This window comes from Xiphophorus hellerii, chromosome 5 (assembly GCF_003331165.1).
Source record: "Xiphophorus hellerii strain 12219 chromosome 5, Xiphophorus_hellerii-4.1, whole genome shotgun sequence".
NCBI lineage: Eukaryota > Metazoa > Chordata > Actinopteri > Cyprinodontiformes > Poeciliidae > Xiphophorus > Xiphophorus hellerii.
The window spans coordinates 15,504,851-15,527,192 of record NC_045676.1 but is presented as its reverse complement, the minus strand read 5'-3'; the positions used below and the strand labels follow the sequence as shown (position 1 = coordinate 15,527,192).

Below are 22,342 nucleotides of genomic sequence, written 5' to 3'. Positions count from 1 at the left end.
AAATAAAAATCTCAAAATGTGCAACATAAATTTATACTCTGCTCCCCCCAGCCAATACTTGACTTGAAAAATGAAGCCACCTTTTGCTAAAAACTTTTTGGAATTTGTCTGCATCAGCTTTGCACATCTGGAGTCTGCAATTTTTGCCCATGTTTTTTTTTCTAACCAAACCAGCTTAAGCTCACTCTAATTTAATAGAGAACACCTCTAAAAGTAAATTATTCCAGTATCCCAGTTGGACTACGCATGAACCTAGACTAGGTCATTTTAAAACATGCACATATTTTGATCTAAAGCATACTTTTGTAGCTCTATCTGTTCAACTCCATCCAACACATGTTAACTGTGGGTGTCAATTTTCCTCCTTGCAGTATTTTGCATGTAGGATAAAAAGTTAAAATTGTGTCTCAAGTGAAAAAGGAACCTTCAGACTTTGCTTTAGATGGGGCTTTATCTCTAGAGTGTTTCAGAAAGGCTAGATTTGTGAAGGGCACAACTAATGAGCTGTGGATCTCTGCGGCATCACCAGAGTTACCATGGGCTTTTTATCTGCTTCCATAATTAATTATTTTCTTGCCCAGCATCAGTTTAGGTGAACTACCATGTCTTTGTAGATCTTCTGTTATAAACAGTTAAATTTAATAATAACTGCAAACATTGTTTCCAGTTTTGGGTGATGATGTCAAAAATTTAAATTTCCTAAGTTTGGTATATTGTTCTGTAAACTAAACCTGCTTTTTAGCGTACTTGTCCCCAACTTGGACTGACCTTTCTGCAAAACAAAAAAGATTTATACCTAGATTATTTGTGTCCTGGTACCATCACGTTTTATTTAGGTGTATCAAAGTAAAGGAACACACACACATGGCATACTATTAAGACTTTTATTTGTAATTTGTTGTCAGTCACAATTTTGCTGAGTGATTAAATGTTTCAACAAATTTAATATTGTGGTAGTAAAGTCATATTGTCGTCGTTTAAATAAACTTTAAAATTCCTAAAGATATTTTTTTTTTGCTTTGGTTCTCAGTACAACATGCACATTATACAAAACATTCTAATAAGTGAAAAGTGCATTAAAAAGTAAACAACATAAAAATCCATATTTCCCTTTTGTTTTGTGAAAAAAAAATTGCAGAAGCAAACAACGCAAAATGTAAACACTGAAAAATGAATGTTCCCGCCTCCCACTCCTCCACCTCCAACTTGCGCTCGCACTATATATAAACAGTATTTGCCTGTCTATCACTAATCCGCCTCATTCCCAGTACCCAGCTGGTGTTTGTTCCTCAGCACTACCACAGTCGCCGTCTGTGACACTCTGCAAACCATGGCTGTGTTTACGGCATGAGGTGAGCGGTTTTTCTCCTGCAATATGCTTATTTAGAGTTTTGACAGACACTTTAAAAGGGGGCAACCGTGAGTCTAGAATGGGACGCGGGGTTTCAGAGTCTGGACGGGAGCATGGCCGATTATAGCAGCTGAGGAGGCGCACAATATCGGACAAGAGCTTCCTTGTTTTTGTGTTTATATGTTAGATTAGTTTTCTTCTCTGAAATTATGTCTATTATTTATTCCGGAATGCTTTTTTCAACATGTGAAGCACGTTTTAGGACGTCACGGCGCTGTCACTGACCAATGAAGTAAGATACTTCAACTAATTAGCAAAAATAACCTTTTAGCAATCACAGTTTAGATGAATATGTCCGACAATGTATGAATGTTGTATTGTTAGTCGATATCTGAAAGCTTCAACAGTTTACAGTGGCTGTTGCTGTGTGACCAGACCGCTGTAGGCTGACGCTACAATACCACACGAACAAAACCATCAGTGACCCCTGTGTAGCAACAGACACATCTTTAATGTTCTAGCGTGCTAACTGTATTGTTACTGGTAGTCGTTAGTTATCACTTTACCTCCTTGAGCTAACGCTAGCTAGGTGTGCCATATGGTCGAGCTGTAAGCATTGATTAGTGTGCTTTTTCACAATTGGATTATCAAACGTCTGTTGCCCTAAGCAGCTATCAAAACATTGGAGTAGTTGGTATACAGCCTTTATTTGTAGTGGCTGTATCTTCATTTGAAGTTATAGCAGACTGCAATGTCACAGCAACAATTAGCTACTTACAATTTATTAATATCATTGGTAATTTTAATGCACTATTCAGCTGTGTAGTTTATTAAATTTTGTTTTGTTTGGGATAAGCTACTATAATTTTATTTTAAGTGTATCACATAGGCCTAAGGATATATATTGAGCACAAGATTTTTGTCTTAATGTATTAGCATTAGCAGAGCAAGATGCACTTTACTTTAGCATACTATCTAGTGTTGGATGTTTCTTTTACTCCAACAATAGACCCTTTTCACATGACGTCACACAACTTCCGTTTTGGCTCGAAGCTGTGTATCCTTAGTTCCGGTGTACATAGTAAGTAATGATAAAGTTGTCTATTTCATATATATATATATATATAGAGAGAGAGAGAGAGAGAGAGAGAGAGAGAGAGAGAGAGATGTATAAATCTGACAGCATATGTTGATCAGACAGATCACCGGAGCATGGAGTTTACACAGTCTCTAAAACATTTGCCTAAAATAAGATTTGAAGATATATCACGATTTGCAAACCAGTTCTCTCTGACAAAAAAATCTAAATTAGACAAAGGCTACAAATTCTTCACCGAACAATACCTGTTTGACTATGAAGGTAGGTATTTTTGTTTTGCGTAACCGTTAGCTTAGCATTAGTGAATTTTGTTAGCTAGCTAACTACGTGACATAACTGTTCCTTAACCAGAACTTTTTACTGTTTTTGAACTATAACGTTTTAGGCTCTAATCTTGATCAGATTATTAAATTATAGACTGGAGTTGCCACTCATCCCATAAAATAGGGATTTGTTTGTTATAAGCAGAGATGTCCGGTGCCGCCGCTGCTTTGTAATGCCTTTAATCGGACCACTTTTTCGGTAACGAATAATCTAACGAGTTCGTATTTCAAATCCAGTAATCAGATTAAAGTTATTTATCCAAATCATTGCACATTAATATTTTCTTGTGTATTTATCTTTATTCCTTCTTTGCGTCTTTGGGAGAGACTCTGTGACAGTTAGCAGTGACAGAAACATGAACAGTGCATGGAGATGCGCATTTTGTTGCTGGAAAAACAGAAATATCGTCAAGCCCAACTGTTATTTGTGGCTTTTGTCTTGTTTTTTCTAAACTTATAAAAAATAATGATTCACCGGTTGCGTTTTTTGGGGGACTTGTGTTTGAACGTGAAGTTGCTCATCACTGACAGGCGGCGGTGTATATGTTTCCTAACTGTGGCTAAAGCTGCTGCTAGCTGGTTTACTCATGATCGGAAGCTGGTTCCTTTGAATACAGTTGGAGAATGGTAAATTGACAATGACTGATAACGGTTATCTAACACGTAAACACCGTTTTATAAAATACAGAGAGTGAACCTCTAACGTTACAGCGCTGACAGGCGGCGGTGTATATGTTTCCTAACTGTGGCTAAAGCTGCTGCTAGCTGGTTTACTCATGATCAGAGGCTGGTTCCTTTGAATACAGTTGGAGAATGGTAAATTGACAATGACTTATAACGGTTATCTAGCACGTAAACACTGTTTTATAAAACACAGAAAGTGAACCTCTAAACGTTACAGCGCTGACAGAGAGTATATTTTTCCTAAATGTGGCTAAAGCTGCTGCTAGGTGGTTTACTCTCCGATCGGAGGCTGTTTATTTTATACACAGATAGAGAATGGTGAATTTACAATGATTAGTAACAGCTATCTAACACTTAAATGCTGTTATTATTAAACTTACCTTTTATTATATCCTTAAGATTATGAGAATGCGGGAAGTTTTCAGCTTGGTTCCCAAGGCAAAATCACACCGGAAGTAAAGATACCCAGTTTTGAGTTATGGCGGCCATTGTCTGACGTCACTGTGAAAAGGGTCTATTGTACACAGCTGATTAATTAGGTATATATCTCCGTTGCTGGATTTTACAGTGTACGTTTTTAAAATAAGTAGTTTTTTAAAGAAGAAAATTGTCCTTCATGTGTAATTTGATGTACATCACAATAGGCTTAATATTGGAGCTGGTCAGCTAGTAAAGACTCTTTAAAGACTTTTTCCTATACTGTTTCAAATGTAATACCAAAACATAAGATATGTGGATTGACCAATACAAGGTAGTACATTCGTATGAAGAAAAAGGAATCAATTTAGATCTTAAACAAATATGAATCTGGAAAGTGTGGCATGCATTTGTATTTAGACACTGAGGCAATACTCGTAGACTAATTTTTGTTGCTATTACAGCTTGCCTATTCGTATTTGCAAAACACAGTCTCGTGTATCTGGCTGCCGCTTTGTATGCAGTCTGAACTGAGACCTTAGCTTACCTAGACAACTTCTCTCTGACTGCTGAGTAATGGGAATTTTTACCTGCTTCTTCCTTCTGTTGACTGGATGAGGTTAATGATGGAGGCATGATTGTGCTGACTGGCAGGATTTGGAGCATTAAAGCCCTTTCTGCCTGGTGGTAGTTTTTCATGAAAGTTGTCAGCCAGAAACAACAACTTGGCATAAATAAATCGTTCAAGTTTTTTGAAAATGAAATCTGGTCATTCCTGTCTGCTTGGACCCTCTTCACAAACTGTTTTAGTTTGTTTTACTGTAGTTGTATCAGATAGGGCCAAAAAGATTTTGCCTCAAGGATATAAAACTTTACATAACTTACATAACTTTTTAAAGGAATATTTTGATTCAAAAAATAAAGAAAGTGGGGGTAAAAAAATAAGAAAAATTGACATAAAGAATACTGATCAGCTGCATTATGCCTTATTGCATAATTTTTGAAAGAGCAAACATTTATTTGATTAAATACTGGCTTAAAGCTACAAACACTGACCATGACATTTTGTTCTGAATGTAAATGGTTTGCTTTTATAGTAATAGTTTGCTATTTACTTTAATGTTTATGTATTCAATTCTTTTTTTTCTTCTCTCACTGTTATTAGAACATGAGAGGTATGAACAGGAGTTCCAGGTGAGAGGCTGGACGCTAAGAAGTGAAGGAAATTCAAATGGCTGAACTCAATCGTGAGTTCAACCTGCTGTGATAAAGAAGCAAACGGATCAGAAAAACGGTGGAGTACAACAATGGAGGAAAACTCTGAGAAACCTGCAAAAACTGAACCGAGTCCTACACCCAGTCCAGCACCCAGCCCAGCACCCAGCCCACTGCTGGAGAGAATCACTCTTCCTACTGCAAATCATGTTGAGGTAAAAGCTAAAAGAAAAGGGAAAAACTGGAACCCACACAGCCAACTGAGTATTTCTTTTTAGAAAAACATCTGTTTTCTAATCTATTAGCATGCTCTCATTGATGAAGAACACAATACATGGTCATAATAAGCTGTGCTCTGTTGTAAATATTGCGATCAATCATTTTTACCCAAAGGTGATTGTTAAAAACATCATATCTCAGCATGTTTACACCATAATCTAGTTTCTAAAGTCCATCTGCTGTTATTGACGCTCTTTTCTTTGTGTCTTGATTCTTCCCTTAAAGCATCTCAACGTGAACCAGTTCCAGGTGGTGGTGCGGCGTTGCTCGACTCCAAATGTAACAGAGGAGACGACCTATTTTATCCCTCGCCACCCTGTGGTGGATGCTGGCACCAACACAGACCCGCCAGTGGTCTGTTGCCCGCTGCTTCGCAAGTTTTGCCCATGTCCGCCACGAGGCCTTCTTGCCTCTCTCATTACCAAAGGTAACCACAAGGATTCATTTGTAGGCTAAGTGTTTTTATTGTTTTTTCTTTTTGGAATTTTTAAAAATTCATATATTACATTAACTTACATTTTTGCACTTTTATACAGTAAACAGTACTGATTTGCAAATGATTTAGTTGCATACATATTTAGATTTGTATTCAAAATACAAAATTTAAAGCGTTGCAGGTTTTCAGTGGGTTAAAATACCTGGCAGTGTTTTTTTTTTTATTATACCTTTCTGTTTTTCAAAAAACTTTAGAGTCATACTGACAAAAGTGACAAAATGGATCATTTGTCTTTCAGTGAATGTCTGTCTTCTCTTCCCTCTTCAGTTCTTTTGGCAGCTGTACTCTTTGGGGTGATTGTGTCCATCACAGAGGAAGAATGTCTTCCTGGAGGGAATCTGTTTGGCATCACCGTAGTCTTTCTCTGTGCAATCGTCGGTGGCAAAGCAGTCGCCCTCATCCAGCTGCCTACACTTCCACCATTTCCACCACTCCTTGGTAAGATAAATTAATGTCATTTAGGCATCAATTTCTAATTTCTAACTTCCAACTATACACATTGCATTTTTTGCACCTCAAAACCTAAATGTGTGTCATATAACATGATATTTTTTCCTATAATATCCCTTCAAAATAACTTGTAGTTGTAATACTGTGTTTGTGATGAAAAAAGCTCTGTAGTTTTAGCTGTTACTTCATTCATGCGTGCTTGCATCCTTTAATGTAGCTGCACAAGAGCCTCAAGGAGCTTTCCTGTTATGAACGATTGTCATTGATCCATATTAAGAGCAGAGGCAACAATAGATTCTGTCTGAGAGGAGTTTGTTTCACTTTGTTTGGTTAAACAAGATTCCCCCACTTTGGTGTGCTGGACATATAAAACATGCAGGACAGTGGTCCCTGAGACCCAGGGTTGGGAGCCAGTTTATTGCTTCTATGTTCAGTTTTTTCACTTTTGATCAAGAAGAGTTTTTGGTTAGCAGCTTTGATTGAGTCTAACCTTTTCAAAAAACTTTATTTTTATTCTGCTTAGTCTTCAGTTTTTTTCCCCATTTAGTCACATTCACCTAAAATTGTGTGATAACCCCAAGTAAAATAAACAGCATTTAGGGTTAAAACAGATCTTCTTTCCTCTTTCCCACCCTTTCTGTTGCGCTGCAGGTATGCTGCTGATGGGCTTCCTGCTGAGAAACATCCCAGTTGTAACAGATGCGGTGTACATTAACTTCAGATGGTCTGCTTCTCTGAGAAACATTGCTCTGGCTGTCATCCTGGCCAGAGCTGGCCTGGGGTTGGATCCCAAGGTATGACTCATTCGTATAGAAAAGTTTAGTGGTTAAATGGAATATGAGTATTTAAAAAACTAAATAACTATTAATAGTTTAACCACAAATCTTTATACAATGGCTTTAATTAAGAACACAGACTCTACGAAATAGAGGCAGATTCTATTTACATCGGACCAAATCTTCAAATCATTGCAGTTATTCTAAGTTTTAAAAATTCTCTGAAATAACAAACGGCAAGTTTGGTTCACAATAATAGCTAATAAAAGCTTCTTATTTCAGTTGAAACAGTTGAAGTTATTTGATGCTGAAAATCGTGGGCTTCTTAATGTTTTCTGCAAAATAGAAGTCATGCATCATTACAACATGTACATTTCTACCCTCAGGCTCTGAGGAAGCTCAAAACTGTGTGTATACGTGTAGCAGCTGGGCCCTGCCTGATCGAAGCCAGCACTGCTGCTCTCATCTCTCACTTCGTCATGGGCTTGCCCTGGAAGTGGGGCTTTGTTCTTGGGTAAATGCAACACTTTGCACTCTGTGTTCATATATCTAGATTTATGGTAATTTACAATTTTGTCATTTAAATATATATATATATATATATACAATGTAGTTTTTTTTCTACATTGTGTTGCAAGACAAGAGGAAAGTTGACAGTAAATCTGTGAACTTTTGACAGATTTACCAGTCAAAAGTAAATCTATACACTAATGGCAATACAAAGTAAAAAAAGAAAAAAGTATCGACTTAATTATAAAACTAATCAATTAAATGGATAAAATGATGCAACAGATTCAACTTAAATACAATAATTGTGACTCAACATGTTCGTCTTGGAGTGGCTTTACAAATGCTGCTGCTGGAACAAAACGCAGCGTTTAAAAACAGGGTTTCTTAATGGGGCCATCAAACTCCTTCAAATTTTGAATTGATTTTCAACCACAAACTTCCTCACACTTTACTGAGAGTTTATTTAGTAGAAAAAGACAAGTATAGATACTTTTTCAAGGCACTGCATTTTAGAACCACTAATAAACTGTTCCCTTGCTTGTGAATAAATAGTATTCTCTGCTATCATTAGACCATGGGAAAGTTTCTGCTATTCTAGTTTTTAGAGGTTTGTTTGCAGTCATGTTAAAGATCTAAAAACATACTGCGTGGCCTGTCTCCTTCAGTTACTGCAAACATCATTCTTTTGTATCCAATTAAGTTGTTTTCATTACCTTCATGGGCAGGAAAAGACAAATTATTAATTTCTTTCATTTTTGCAACAGTAAAATAAATCCATGTTTCCTGCAGCTTTGTTCTGAGCGCTGTGTCCCCGGCCGTGGTGGTGCCCTCGATGCTTCGGCTGCAGAAGGACGGATACGGCGTGGAGAAGGGCATCCCCACCCTGCTGATGGCGGCTGGAAGTTTTGATGACATTCTCTCCATCACAGGGTTCACCACATGCTTGGGCATGGCCTTCGCAGAAGGTACCGTGTGTTTCCAGAGTATAATAATTCAGCCTTGTGCTTTTTGAAACAAAACACCTGCATTGTCTCCAGAGGAGACGCAGCTGGAAGGGCAATAATGAAAATCACTCTGATGGAGAAAAGAACATTAATATTGGCTTGCAATTTATCAGCAGCACAGTAGAGGGTGTAAATGTGCAGATTATTCTGATTAGTAATTAGAAACCTTTAAATTTATGAGGTAAATGCCAATCGGATACCCCAGGATTGACTGTATTTTTATGTATTTCTATGTTATTAATTAAAAATAACTTTTTTTATATTATTTAAAACAGTCACAATTTATAATTCTCTATGAAGGGCTTTATATTGTTTAAATTACTTATACTTCAATGAAGTACTGTATATATACGTATTAAAAAACAAACATTTATTTAATTAATCATAATAATTTACTGCTTAATTTGCTTGTAATTTTTTTTTTTTCAGGATCCACTCTGTATAATCTCCTGCGAGGCGTCCTGGAGGTTGGAGGAGGGATGGTTGTTGGGATCCTCCTTGGCTTCCTTATTCAGTACTTTCCAAGTGTCGACCAGGTTTGCAATCTTATGCTGCTTTGCCTTTCTTAAAGGGATAGCTTAGGATTTCTAAAGTTAGCATCCGTTAAAAGGTTAACCTTCCTACAGTCGACACAGGACATGCAAAGCGTTACTAATGACCTATTAAAAAAATTAAAATAATATCAAAGTAAAAATTATTATACGTGCTTAAGTAAAGGTTGTTTTTAATATATTTTGCTATCAAAGTAAAAATTATTATAGCTGTTTAAGTAAAGGTTGTTTTTAATATATTTTGCTATAGTGTACTTCTTCTTAGTTGGCCATGCTAGCCACGACTACTGTGTAGGACTGTGGCCTGCAGATCCAGGCTTTGACATCAGATAAAATGTAAGTTTTAGGTGGGCTATGTTTAGGAGCTCGGCCTTGCCTTAAGATCAGCCAGTTAGTGGACAGACATTATGGACAGATTAAAATACATTTTAAAATGTACCTAGAGTTTAACTTATTAGCTGTGCAGGTTCCCATCAATGTGGTGCTGTGAATTATGTTTTTGTTTTAAACAAATAAAGATTCATACTGAACAAAGACCTAATTAAATTTTTCCAAAACATAAAGTAATAGAACGTCACTTAAAAATCTTGAACCATCCCTTTAATTTTTTCAAATCATCCTTGCATAACATTCTGTGGAAGGCAAAGTGTGAAGAGTCAACAAAAGCTCAGTAAACTTAAACCTTCTGCATTCTATAATCGCCTTAGTGGCTCTTAACGTATAATTTTATAATGGTTATGCCCTAATATTCATATTGCTTATTGCTTCCGAATTTAAAAAAAACCTCGTCCATGTGATTTCATTCAACTAATTAAGAACGAGTAAAAACGAGTACTACTCTGACCTCTCATGTGATGAATGAAGCTTTTCATTTTGCTTGATTCGATTTCTTTAGTCTGTTTCTTAATCAGTTACGTTCTCTTGTAGAAACACCTGGTGATGAAGCGCTCCTTCTTGGTCCTGGGTCTGTCTGTCTTTGCTGTGTTCGGCAGCAACATGGCAGGGTTTCCAGGCTCGGGGGGCCTCTGCACCCTGGTGTTATCTTTCCTGGCTGGACTTGGCTGGGGGGAAGAAAAGGTAATAGAACGTGGAAGCCATAGTCATGCACCAATCCTTCTTTTCCACTCTTAGTTTGATACCATCCAGATTTTGAAGAGCATGTTACCATAGCAGGAGTGTGTAGTTTGCATGTTAATTATCAATACAGTGTACAAGTTATTACACATTTCTTTTTGCTCTGTGCTAAACATACTATTTTCTGTCTTCTGTTTGTCAAAAAGGCCCGTGTGGGGGAAGTGATTAGTTGGGCTTGGGACGTGTTTCAGCCTCTGCTGTTTGGACTGATAGGAGCTGAGATTCGAGTCAATGAGCTGGAGGGACTTACAGTTGGTGAGATGGATGCCCAAAGTCTTCAAAATAACAGTGTCATCATTGTGAAAAATTCAAATGTGACTGTATGAATGTATGCAAATATATTTGCATATCCAAACAAGACATGACAGATGTGCGCATTCTCACCTGTCCTGCAAGTACTAAAATCATTTCATGTGTTCATCTTGCTGTCATTTACCTCCAGCTAGTCTCTCTAGTGCTTCCAGAAAATATGTCTGGTTCTTGCAAACTAAATAGAAAATATTGAACAGTGTCTTTAGAAAATATCTACATTATCTGAACTTTTTTGCATTTTGTGAAATTACAACCACAAACTTCAGTGTGTTTTGTTGAATTTTATATAATGATGTACACAAAGTATTAGATAATGGTAAAGTGGAAGAAGGAATATATAAATATGACTTTTAAGGAGCTTTTATTCTGATAGCCTTAAAAAATCAATTGCATTAAATTACTGCCTTTGTTAAATTTAAATATCTGTATCAAATTAGCTGCCCTATGAACACCTGAGAGGTTTGTTAAAATGCATTAGTGAGCAAACAGTATTACAAAGAGAAAAAAATGACTCTGGCTTTGTTCATACCTCAATTTGTACCCATTTAATCTATTTTATGCCCATTTGTATCTCAGTTTATGCATCTTGCTAGAAAATGATTTAAAGGTTGTTTATGGAGAGAATACAGAATGACTGCAAATCAAGTAGGACATTGTCCAACTAAACCAACAAGACATACAAAGCTTTAGTTACAGAAGCAACCGATAAGCCTTTTCTGGAGGAGTTGCGAGAAATCATCAGAGAATCTGTTTAAAGGAGGCCTCCACAAACCTCACCTTGCTTGTGAAATGGTAAAAGAAGCCAATGTTGAAATAATGTTGGAGGATTTCCAGAAGCCATGTAGGACACAGGAGACAATCTAAGGGAGGTGCCCTGGTCAAATTAGAAATTCAGAATTTTAGCCTACCTACAAAATGCTGTGGCAGAGAGGTAAACTGCAGATCATACTGAACAACAGTAAAATATATTTGTTGCAAAGACATTCCTTGGGGGATCAGGAAGCTGATCGGAGTTGATGGGAAAATGACTGGAGCAAAATAAAGGTCAATTCTTGAAAAAAACGTCCATGAAACTGCAAAGCACCTGAGACCAGGGAGGAAGCAGAACAATCCTAAACATACATCCAGAGCTACAATGTAAGAATGTACCTCAAAGTATTGTGTTAGAGTGGCCCAGTCAAAGTACAGACCTAAATCAAATTGCCCAGGTGGTTTCGACATACTCCTGAAGACTTGAAACTGATTGTCGACTCAAGGGGCTTTTTGGATTTTTAGTTGTGAAAAGAAAAAAAAATAGGAAAGGCATGAATCATTTCACTGACACCTTGAATCCCATTGAAATACACTAAAGTCTACAGTAACCAAATGACAAAGTATGAAAAAGATTAAAGCAGAAAGGAAAACGTCGGCCCAAACCAAGCCTAAAGTATGGATTCTTCAGTAGAAGTGTCAGTGCTGTGCCGTGCCTTTGTAACTCTTATTTATGTCCTCACAGGTCTGGGTATATCCACCATACTCATTGCTGTTATGGTTAGAGTGCTGTTCACTTTTGTGTGTGTGTTACACGCGGGCTTCAACTTAAAAGAAAAAGTGTTCATAGCTCTTGCATGGATGCCCAAAGCAACAGTGCAGGTGAGTCAGTGCTGGGAAATGTCAGTAAACTTTTCTTTAGAAACCGTTTTTCTTGTTGTGCGCTTCTGCAGGCGTCATAGAAAAACAAATTAAAAGTACATGCACTGACATGTTTATATTTCAATCATTACTTAATGACAATAAAAGCTATCGGCGAGTAAAGGGACGAATCACAGCTTGTCTTTGGGTCTTCCTCAGGCAGCAATAGGCTCCACGGCTTTAGACATGGCCAGAGCAAAGGCTAACGAGGAGCAGATGAAGTACGGCATGGACGTGCTGACTGTGGCCGTGCTCGCCATCCTACTTACGGCCCCGGTAGTGTCTTTGATTATTGGGATCTTGGGGCCTCGCCTGCTGCAGGGACCGAAGACCCCCACCTGTGGTGAGCGAGTCAAACCCAGTTTATCAGCATTTTTCTTAGGTGGGTAAAATCTGTTATCTGAAAATTCATCTCAACTCGACAACCCTGTGTGACCCAGTTTCCCCATAGCTACCTTCCAGTGGTGAATACAAGTCCTCTGCTTTCCATATTTCACCGTTGGCAATATCTTTGCAGGAATTTGCATATGATTAGATCCTATGTAGTTTTCAATGTTTAATATAACACAAGTGTAATATTGAAAAGTAAGTAGCTTAAAAATGCTTCTTTTAGTTACCCTTGTCTTTACCTTTTCTACTTTTTTTTTGATGAAAAATGTAAGCATCATCCAGACACTACTTATAAAATCTCCACCGTCTCCCCCTCCTTTTTCATCCCCTAGGCACCGCGGCAGGAAGTGAAGATGACACCGAAACTCCTGTCACCTTTGAGAGTACACTCTGACATCTTGATCTAATAGAGACCTTGGTCGTCAGTTGTTTCAGCTGCTCTTTAGCCACTGAGTGGCTCTCTTGTTGCTCAAATCAGCCTGTATTTATAGCAGCAGGTGGTTTCCAGGCACTGAGCTCCAAACACATTTCCCTTGCCATGCTGTGTGCATTCATGCTCTATGAACTTTACACCAGAGCTGCTTTAGTGTCGAGCTTGAACTGAACATTTATAACATTTATTTAGATATTCTGTAATTAGCATGAGGCAATTAAACAGCAATTTACATTTTTTGTAAATTGGTAATGTTTTTGTCATATTCAAAGTATCCAGTGGTTCCACTCCCTATTTTCAGTAAACGGTACTTAAACTGAAATGGTAGTGCTTAACATAAGGATGTGTTTTACAAAGTGGTGAGATGGTGAATGATTGAATGGATTTTTAGAGGAAGCCATCCAGAATCCATTTTTAAATCTTTTTATTTTAATGCTGTATGTTTGTGATGTTTTTTTTATGTTTGTCATTAGTGTGTGTGGATAATTTTTGATTTAGCTTACAACTCAGGAGATCTTGACGCCCCACTTGATTTAGAATGCTTTATACAGAATGCTGCTTAAATTCTGACAGACTCAACCTCATGCACTGTGGTATAAAATCCCACATCAACTTTTGAAGTTTACCTTGAACTTTAATGTGATTGTATATTTTTAGAGATTATGAACAAATTTTATATGACGGTTAAGTGTTAGTTTGTTTTTTTACTACAGAAATATGCTGTGTGCTGTTTTTAATTTGTTTACATTTTTATTATGTAAATGAAAAGATTACAAAGACACTATTTATGATGAATTTGTAGTATTAGATTTTTACCAAATAAATAATCACATTTTCACAAAATTGTCTTTTTTATTTATACATATAACCAAACAATATAGCTAAATATTTTATTAATTTGACATCCTGTGCAGCTGCAGATTTGTTTTGATTTTTCAGATTTTGTTCACATCAATTTATCTCTGAAGCCAAATTAAAATCTTAAAAGCTAAACAGCTGCTTTATAACTTAAGCTCATCCATTATGTCCCAAAAGGCATGCACACAGGTGTCTTTTCTTTCAAAATTAAAATCTATTCACATTAGAAAAACTCCTGGAGCATTGTTTTGTTTTAGTTTTTACATTGTAATAAAAACACTCTTAAAACATTCCCAATTATTGCTGAGAATTTTCAACTGTGTAGAAATGTCCAACAGCTTCTCGTTAAAGCGCCACCCTAGGGGTTTAGGGAAGAATTACTTTATGCATTACCCTACCAACTGTTTTTGGAGAGGCAGAACAGGTTGGGAATAAAACCAAAATAAATTATCCTGACTTCTAAATTGGAAATGCAACCAACACATTGCTCCCCAATGCAATGGAGCAAGAGCCAGAATGTTGATGCAAACTCATAACAAAAGGCTGAGTCTCTATTGCCAATTATACAAAGTTCTGCAACTTGACAAGTTAACGACAAGATGATTCCTTTCTATTTATTCCATTACCATAACACATAATGCTTTAATTTTCATAAAATATGGAAAATACCATGTAAATCTGAACTTTTGACTGGTGGTGAACATCAAACCCATGAAGCACATACTCTTTGTATTTTATTAAAACTTCCAGAGCAACCTAAGCTGATTATGTTTACTGTTGCAGCACAGACACTTAATGCAATTTTAGAATGAAATTAAATAAAAGGCAACAAGGACATGAGTTAAAAGGAACATTAACTTAAATTTTCAGCTCAAGTTACATGAAGATTTTCAAAGTATTGAAAAAGAAGGTGAGGTTCTGCCAACTTAAGCAACTGAATTACTCATGATCAGTTCTATTAACATTTAGTATGAACAACTTAGTCTCGCAAACATTAACAAATATGAAGTTATTTATAAATAGAGAACTAACTGTAAAAACCAACATTAGGTGTGAAAATATTTTTTGCTTCATACTACAGGAAGTATTCTGCCAAAAAGCCAAATGCAGTGAATACAGCAACTCAAACAGAAAAGTCTTGTTGCAGTTCTGAAACCTCAACAGCACAGTGGCTTGAAATGTTTCAACACAACAAAACTCATAGCAATAAATGTCTATGAACAAATCAAGAATCTACAGTAAGTATCCCATACAGTATGAATACATACATTCATCATTACATACATACATGTTGATCTATCAGAAAATATATTACACCTCTAAAGTGTTGTGGTAAAAACAATTTGGCACTCAGGCTGGCAAATGGTCTAGAAACAACTAAATGAAGGCATACAAGGCAAAATGTTACATGCAAGTTGGACTAATAAATTGGGTATTTCATTTAAACAACCATTATACCGAGTGGACAAACACCAGCCGTCACGCTCCAGGTCACATTATAAGAAGGTATAAAGTTAACGCTTTGGGTTGTTCCATTAAAGTGGTCCCAGTGAAATTGAATTTAATCCCAACGTATAGAGTCAAACACTTTTAAAGTCATATATAAACAATTATGTATGTAAATTAGAAAATCAATGACAGCTTGACTAAAAAAACAAAACACAAGAAATCCACAAAACTACCCCAACTAGAAAAATTCAATGGACTGCATTTTATAAGGAAAACAAAATACCAGGAAAAGATGAAGTACAGACTAGTCAGACGTAAACTTCTTTCCATGGTCAATTATAGTATCTTCTTTTTGAGGATAAGAGGTCCCACGTTGTCCCCGGTTAATTCGTTGTGCTTTAAGTGTGACTTGTCACAAACAGGAAACTAAAAACAGGAAATAACTTTATTTTAGTGAATCAGAAAGTTGCATAAACTCCTAATGATACTATATCGTCTTAATATGGCAATATAACAGCTTTTTAACTTTCATCACTTCAGAATGCGCGACAAAACACAGGCTCACTTGTCACTGCAGGTTAGCTTGTATAGGATTCTACGGTCAAAGCCAAGAAGTCAACTCACAGTTTTGGAGCGCCAGCATCGACAGTAACACACATTTGCGCTGTTCAAATCCTCAATGTCTATCTCGTTGACCACCTTGGGGTTCTCTTTCTGGATCTTCAGGTTGATCAGGCTGTCTCTCTGCTTTTTTTTCTTAGGCAGGAACGGACGAATGGTCAGGTAGCCCAGCAGGGCCAAAATGCCAAGGAGAGGCAGCAACCGGAGCCACTCAGACACTGTGGACATACATAAGAAACTGACTTCAGCATTCAGGCCGGAGCACAACTGGAATGTACGCTAAAGCCAGTTTTTATGCCTCTCTGTACCTTATACAGAGCTGTAAAAAAGTATCTACCCCCGGAGATTGCTTTTTTTTTTTTTATCAAATGGCTCAGATCATCTTGCAAATATTAATGGAGACACACATAAACCAGTCTTACCCAATAAACAATTCAGTTGCACCCAAATAACAACTGGTTGTGCCACTTTTAGGGGCAACAACTACAATCGTTTGTGAGTCTTTACATTTCTGTGTAGGATATTGGTTCAATCTCTATGCAGAATTATTTTTAACTTAACCACATTTGAGTACAAACAGATTGTTTATGATAATGCAAAGGCACTCAATCAAGTTAAAGTGGCCTAGTCAGACTTGGCAAAACTTCCCTTCTGCATTTTTTTTTTATAACCACTGACCCATTTCATCGCATACTTGTGCGAATTAGATCACTGTCCTGCTAAGTGCTTGAGTCATGATGAACTGATGGCTGGATAATCTCCTGGAGAGCTTTAAAAATATCAGTATGATAGTCCATCCATCCATCCATTTTCTGTACACCCTTGTCCCTAATGGGGTCGGGAGAGGTGCTGGTGCCTATCTCCAGCGAACGTTTCGGGCGAGAGGCGGGGTACACCCTGGACAGGTCGCCAGTCTGTCATAGGGCCAGTATGAAAAGCTCTGTTCAAAAACTTTCTAGTATTTCTTCACTAGTTTTTGCCCATTGAGTATCATCAAGATTTTTTTTTTTGCCAAATATGAGCTTTGGTGTTCTTTTTGGTCGGCAGTGGTTTAAAATGGCTTGTACTTGTATCACACTTTATCAAGTCTATAAGACCCCAAAGCATTTACACTGCATTCAGTCACACACCCATTCACATGCTGCTGAGCTACTAGTCTAATACATCTAAAAAAAATAGAATATTGCATAAATGTGCAGTATTTCTTGCCAGTTATCTTCAAAAGTGAAACTATATATTATCTAGAATCTTCACACATAGTGATATATTCCAAATCTTTTTTAAAAATTACTTTACTTTGAAAAAGGTCAATATTGTTAAGCTAGTGGTGTCACACCCTAATCAGCTAATTAACTCAAAACACCTGCAAAGGTTTCCTAAGCCTTTGAACAGTCTCTTTCTCTCTCCAGGTCAGTAATCTACACAATCACAGAGAAGACTGCTAACTCGACAGATGTCCAGAAAACATTCTTCACAACCAAGAGAGGCCACAAAAGGTCCATGGTGAAGAAGCTGGTTGTTCAGAGTTCTGTATCCAAGCATATTAACAGAAAGTTGAGTGTAAGGAAGAAGTGTGGTAGGAAATGGCGCTCTAGCAAAAGGGAAAACCCCAGCCTTGGGAGGATTAAGCAAAATCGATTCCAGAAGAGCCACCACACAGACAAATACTAAACATGGGTTAGAGATGCTACATTCCCCATGTCAAGACACTCCTTAACCAGAGACAATGTTAGAGACATCTTCCATGGGTTAAGGAGAAAAAAAAATAGACTGCTGCACAAAGGTTCCAGAAGTACAGTTAGGCAATATGGCTGAAAACTTATCACGATATAAGCATTTCATACAGGTCAAATTCAATAATTATGGATATAATATACAGTAAATACTGTAATATAATATAAATATCTGAAACACTGCCAAACTGGTGACATGACCTATTTTGAAGCAGTTATGAGGCACAAACCTTGGGATGTCCAAGTATTTTCTTTTGACGTTGATCTTTTGTCTAACGTGATATACAGTACATTGTTATCGATTTATTACCCAGGCCTAATCCAGAGTCCTGTTTTCAGGTAAATTATGTAAATTCTGCATTTAATTTGGAAATCAAGATCCTAGAGTATGAAGGAAGAGGCCTGGAATCTATCCGCACTGCTTCAAGTCCAGTGTGAAGTTTCCACAGTCAGTGATGGCTTGGGGTGCCGTGTCACCTGCTGGTTCTGGTCCACTGTGTTTTCAGTCAATCCAGCCGTCTGCATACGGCATTAGATCATTTGATGCTTCCCTCTGCTGACAAGCTGCATGGAAATGTTTGCTTCATGCAGGACGTGGAACCTGCCCACACTCCCAAAGGTACCAAAAGCCGGTTCAATGACCATCAAAGTCACCTGACCTGAACCCCATAGAAAATCTAAGGGCTGTTATCAGGAGGAAAATGAGAGGCACCAGACCCAGCAAGGCAGATGACCTGAAGACAGCTGTCAAAGCAATCTAGGCTTCCATTACACTTGCAAAGTTCCACAAGCTAATTGCCTCCATACCACGATGCACTGATGCAGTAATTCAGGCAAGGCGAGGCTTAAAGTACTTTTCAGAAGTCTGACATTTGTTTCTAAAACATCATTTTATTAGTCTAATAGGATATTCTAATTCACAAAAATTTGGGTTTTCTTTACCTATAAGTCATCCATCCATCCATCCATTTTCTAACACCCTTGTCCCTAGGGGGGTCGGTAGTGGTGCTGGTGCCTATCTCCAGCTAACGTTCCGGGCGAGAGGCGGGGTACACCCGGGACAGGTCGCCAGTCTGTCGCAGGGCACCTACAAGTCATAATCATTAAAACGGCAAAAAATAAAAAAAATAAAGGCTTGAAATATTTCACAATATGTGTAATTAATCTCTATAAAATATCTGTTTCACTTTCTGAGATAGCTGGCAAGAAATACTGCACTTTATGCAGTATCCTAATTTTTTGAGATGTAGTCATTCACCCTTTTATGCACACATTCACACATTGATGGCTTTATTGCAGCCACAGCTGCCCAGTGGCAGTCTGACAGCAATTTAGGCCCTGAAGCTCTCCTCGTCTCTGTCTTTTTGCTGAATCCTGAACACTGACCTTGACGGAAGCAAATGAGGTCTGCAGTGTTTCAGACGTCATTCTGGGATTTATTGTAATCTCTTGGATGAGTCGTCAAAAAGCACTTGAAGGAGTTTTGTTGGCCAGCTACTTCTGGGAAGGTTCACCACAGTTACATCAGAATAATGACTCCTACTGTGGCTCACTGAGTGGTTTTATAACCCTCTCCTAAGTGAAACATATCAATGACTTTGTTTCTCATCTGTTCTGGAATTTATTTAAATAAATAAATTCTATTTAAGAAGAAATGACACATTTTCAAAGAAGAAGAATAAGCCATTACTTTTTTACCTAACACTTTGCTTAGCTAAACTTTTTCCCCTTAATGGTTAATTGTATTTACACAAGTAATGTCTGTCTGACATTAAAACTTGCTCGATCTGAAACATTTGAGTCCGTAGCTGTGCATAACTAGTGGATACATGCCCACTAGTTATGCACTAGTGGGCATAACTACATCTGGGCATAGATATATCTGCAGATCTGGGCATAGATACATCTGCAAAAAAGATGCTTCTACAGGTTCTATTACAGAATTGAGGTTTGGGGCAGAGAGAGGGGGATCTGATGTGTTAGCATGCAAACAGAGGCTATTTCAAGATTTTTTTTTTAACCAATGCATCTATGTGACGCATTAAAGTATTAAAGTTTCATCTTCTATGGATCTTAGGTAATAAGTAAAAACAGCTAAGTACTTGTGGAACAGGAAAATATGTGAATTAATTTTTTCTTAGACTTGAAATGTAATACCTGTAGGTCAAATAACCAGCTAAGCAGATAAAACTGGGGGGTTAGTTTGACGAAACCTACTTTTCCCTTTCCTACACTTAACAACAGCTGATACTGACACAAGAATAATATTAGAACTGAATGCCTTTTTTTTTTTAGCTTTTAATATTTATTTTTTCTTATTTTATTTTTGCTTGTGTTACCATTTCTACTTATTTAAATAGATGCTTGGAAGATTAGTACTTGTAGATCTGACTAAAAGCTGCATATAGTCCTGGTTTTAAAGATCCTTTAGTTGTTGAATAACTAGTAACTCCATCAGCAAACCATTATGTTTGATGTCCTCCCTTTTGCATTTTTCAACACCATGAATTGTCCAGGCCAGGGTATTACTGTCTATAATAACTCATGATTTGCATGCCAATAATATATTCAGCCTGTTGGATAGAGTCCACAGAGTCCTGACTGAAATGATTGTGTCCAAGATGCTGAAGGTCACAGATAGTTCTAAGCATTATTATGACATATTGAAATCATAATGCGTTTTTCTTTTACATTAAACTCTAGGTTTACCTATCACATAAAGTTTCAGTTCTTTTAGTATACACATTTTAAAGAACACACTACAGAAAATTGCAATTGCTATTGCAAATTTAATATTGCAGTCAAAAAGGACCAATTTGCTGCAATAGATGGGATAAAATATTTAATGATCTATAATATATTTTGTCAGCTGAATAGGATTTTACTGTCCTCTGTCAAAATAAACTGTCTAAATAGATTAGACGCAGTGGTGGGGAGATTGTGGTGATAAGGAAAAAAGCATGTGGTGTGGTGATGACAAAAAAAATGTCTCAATATTTAAGTGATATCACACTGTTATGTCCTCTTTTCAGCCCTACTTTTAACAAGAATTGAGGTAAAAACAAAAAAAGTTAGGTAAAATATCTTAAACAAGGACTTATTGAAACATACATTGGTGTAATTTAATGGGTTGGCAGTCAGTCAAATGGAAATGAGATATAAATTTACAAGATCAATTCCTAAACTTATAGTCAAGTCTTTCCCTCATTTTATAATGCATAACAGCACACCCTGCGAGCCTGCTATCATGTTCTTACAGGATATCAAATCTATTCTTTTTAACGAGCCCAAAAACAACTACTGCTAGCCAAAAGTGAAATTTAAACCAAAAGACCCAAAACGGGGCAGCAAAGTCTCTACGTTGCAGGTCATGTTAATTTTTCATCGTTACCAACAGAAACTGCCTTTAAGTTCCTCAGCCCTGAGATGAAGTTATGTAACTAGTGAGATAAACTACATTATGCACTACTCTTCCTGTATTTCTCTAAGCGCTGTTTAGGGTTTGACATTATTGGACACAGCGTAAGCAATGTGCTGGTAAAGTTGTGATGCCCTTGCAGGCTACTGATCAGAGCTGAGTGCTAAGTGTGAACTGCCCCCGAACAATTCACGAGTTCATCCTCACGTTACAACCACCGCGGCTGCCGTAAATTACCTGTTAACCTCGCGAAACCTCCAATAGTCTCCGGCAGCGGCAGCTTCTTCAAGTAGGCCGGAAGCTGCACTTTTATTATCTTTGAAATTGTTTCTAAAACCATCTTGAGTTGCTCGGCAGGGCCGGGTTTTGAGTTTGACTTGGGCAGTTCCTGGGGATCGTTTGTGTCACTGCGCTGTTTTCTGAGCGCAGCTCGACGCCGGTACGTAAACTTAAGTCGCCACAACAAGAGAACGAACAAAACTGGCCGTAAATGGGTTTAGAAATTTGCGTAGAGGTGACACGTGATCTTAGTTGACGGCCAATCGGCGTCAAAGGAGTTGGTGGCTCCTGATTGGGTAAGTTGAATTGAGCAAAAAGAGGAAGGCTGGGTTGAAAATAATTTTTACATGAATGTAGAACATAACAGAAAATTATAGAATGTCAAAATATTTAAATGTGTTAAATATAATATACCAATAAATTAGGATATGATCAATAATTGGTTTATTTATATTGCGTATGAGGTCTTGTTTATTTTTTTGAACATGGATGATTATGATTTTGTGAAAAGCCCAAAATTTGGTTTCTCACAAGGTTAGATTTTACATTGGAACAATAATAAAAACGGATACAGAAATGTGTTATGATCATGTTATTTCCCACTCTGTCACAACTGACAGTTATATTACATCTTAGCACTTAATCCAAAGTTGAAAAGCTACAATAGTGTTGTAGAAAAAGATACAGCAGGGCTAAAAATGACTTTTCCTTTCCACTTAGCTTTTCATTATGCGGGAAGAGCTCTCTGGGAACTGCTTGCGTCTTCAGAAATAAACTTTGTCTTAGTGCCCTTGTGAAGGATGTCAATGACCGTGCACTAGAAACTGTTAAGTCATCAGTCTACCCAAAGATTGTTTATGCAATATTATGTTCGTAACACATCATTTAT

General features: G+C 37.3%; 2 protein-coding genes across 4 annotated transcripts; one reads left to right on the top strand and one right to left on the bottom strand.

Moving 5' to 3' along the window:
* The first annotated feature begins 1,093 nt into the window (after nucleotides 1-1,093).
* Nucleotides 1,094-13,329, top strand: LOC116720379 (sodium/hydrogen exchanger 9B2). 3 transcript variants are annotated; one of them, XM_032563622.1, is made up of 14 exons: nucleotides 1,094-1,352; nucleotides 5,040-5,068; nucleotides 5,150-5,304; nucleotides 5,594-5,795; nucleotides 6,132-6,302; nucleotides 6,966-7,108; nucleotides 7,477-7,604; nucleotides 8,390-8,565; nucleotides 9,034-9,140; nucleotides 10,083-10,232; nucleotides 10,436-10,544; nucleotides 12,097-12,233; nucleotides 12,432-12,654; nucleotides 12,995-13,329. In XM_032563622.1, the coding sequence occupies exons 3-14, from the start codon at nucleotides 5,182-5,184 to the stop codon at nucleotides 13,054-13,056; spliced, it is 1,731 nt and encodes a 576-aa protein (XP_032419513.1). In that variant the 5' UTR covers nucleotides 1,094-1,352; nucleotides 5,040-5,068; nucleotides 5,150-5,181; the 3' UTR covers nucleotides 13,057-13,329. The 3 variants fall into 3 exon arrangements, with proteins under 3 accessions (XP_032419513.1, XP_032419512.1, XP_032419514.1); XM_032563621.1 differs by having other exon boundaries at nucleotides 5,147-5,304; XM_032563623.1 differs by having other exon boundaries at nucleotides 5,040-5,304; nucleotides 12,432-12,615; nucleotides 12,995-13,110.
* Nucleotides 13,330-14,546: 1,217 nt separating this feature from the next.
* cisd2 (CDGSH iron sulfur domain 2) lies at nucleotides 14,547-21,594 on the bottom strand. The gene is made up of 3 exons (XM_032563625.1): nucleotides 21,412-21,594; nucleotides 16,027-16,241; nucleotides 14,547-15,828 (listed from the first exon to the last, which is right to left on the bottom strand). The coding sequence occupies exons 1-3, from the start codon at nucleotides 21,512-21,514 to the stop codon at nucleotides 15,739-15,741; spliced, it is 408 nt and encodes a 135-aa protein (XP_032419516.1). The 5' UTR covers nucleotides 21,515-21,594; the 3' UTR covers nucleotides 14,547-15,738.
* Between the last annotated feature and the right edge of the window lie 748 nt (nucleotides 21,595-22,342).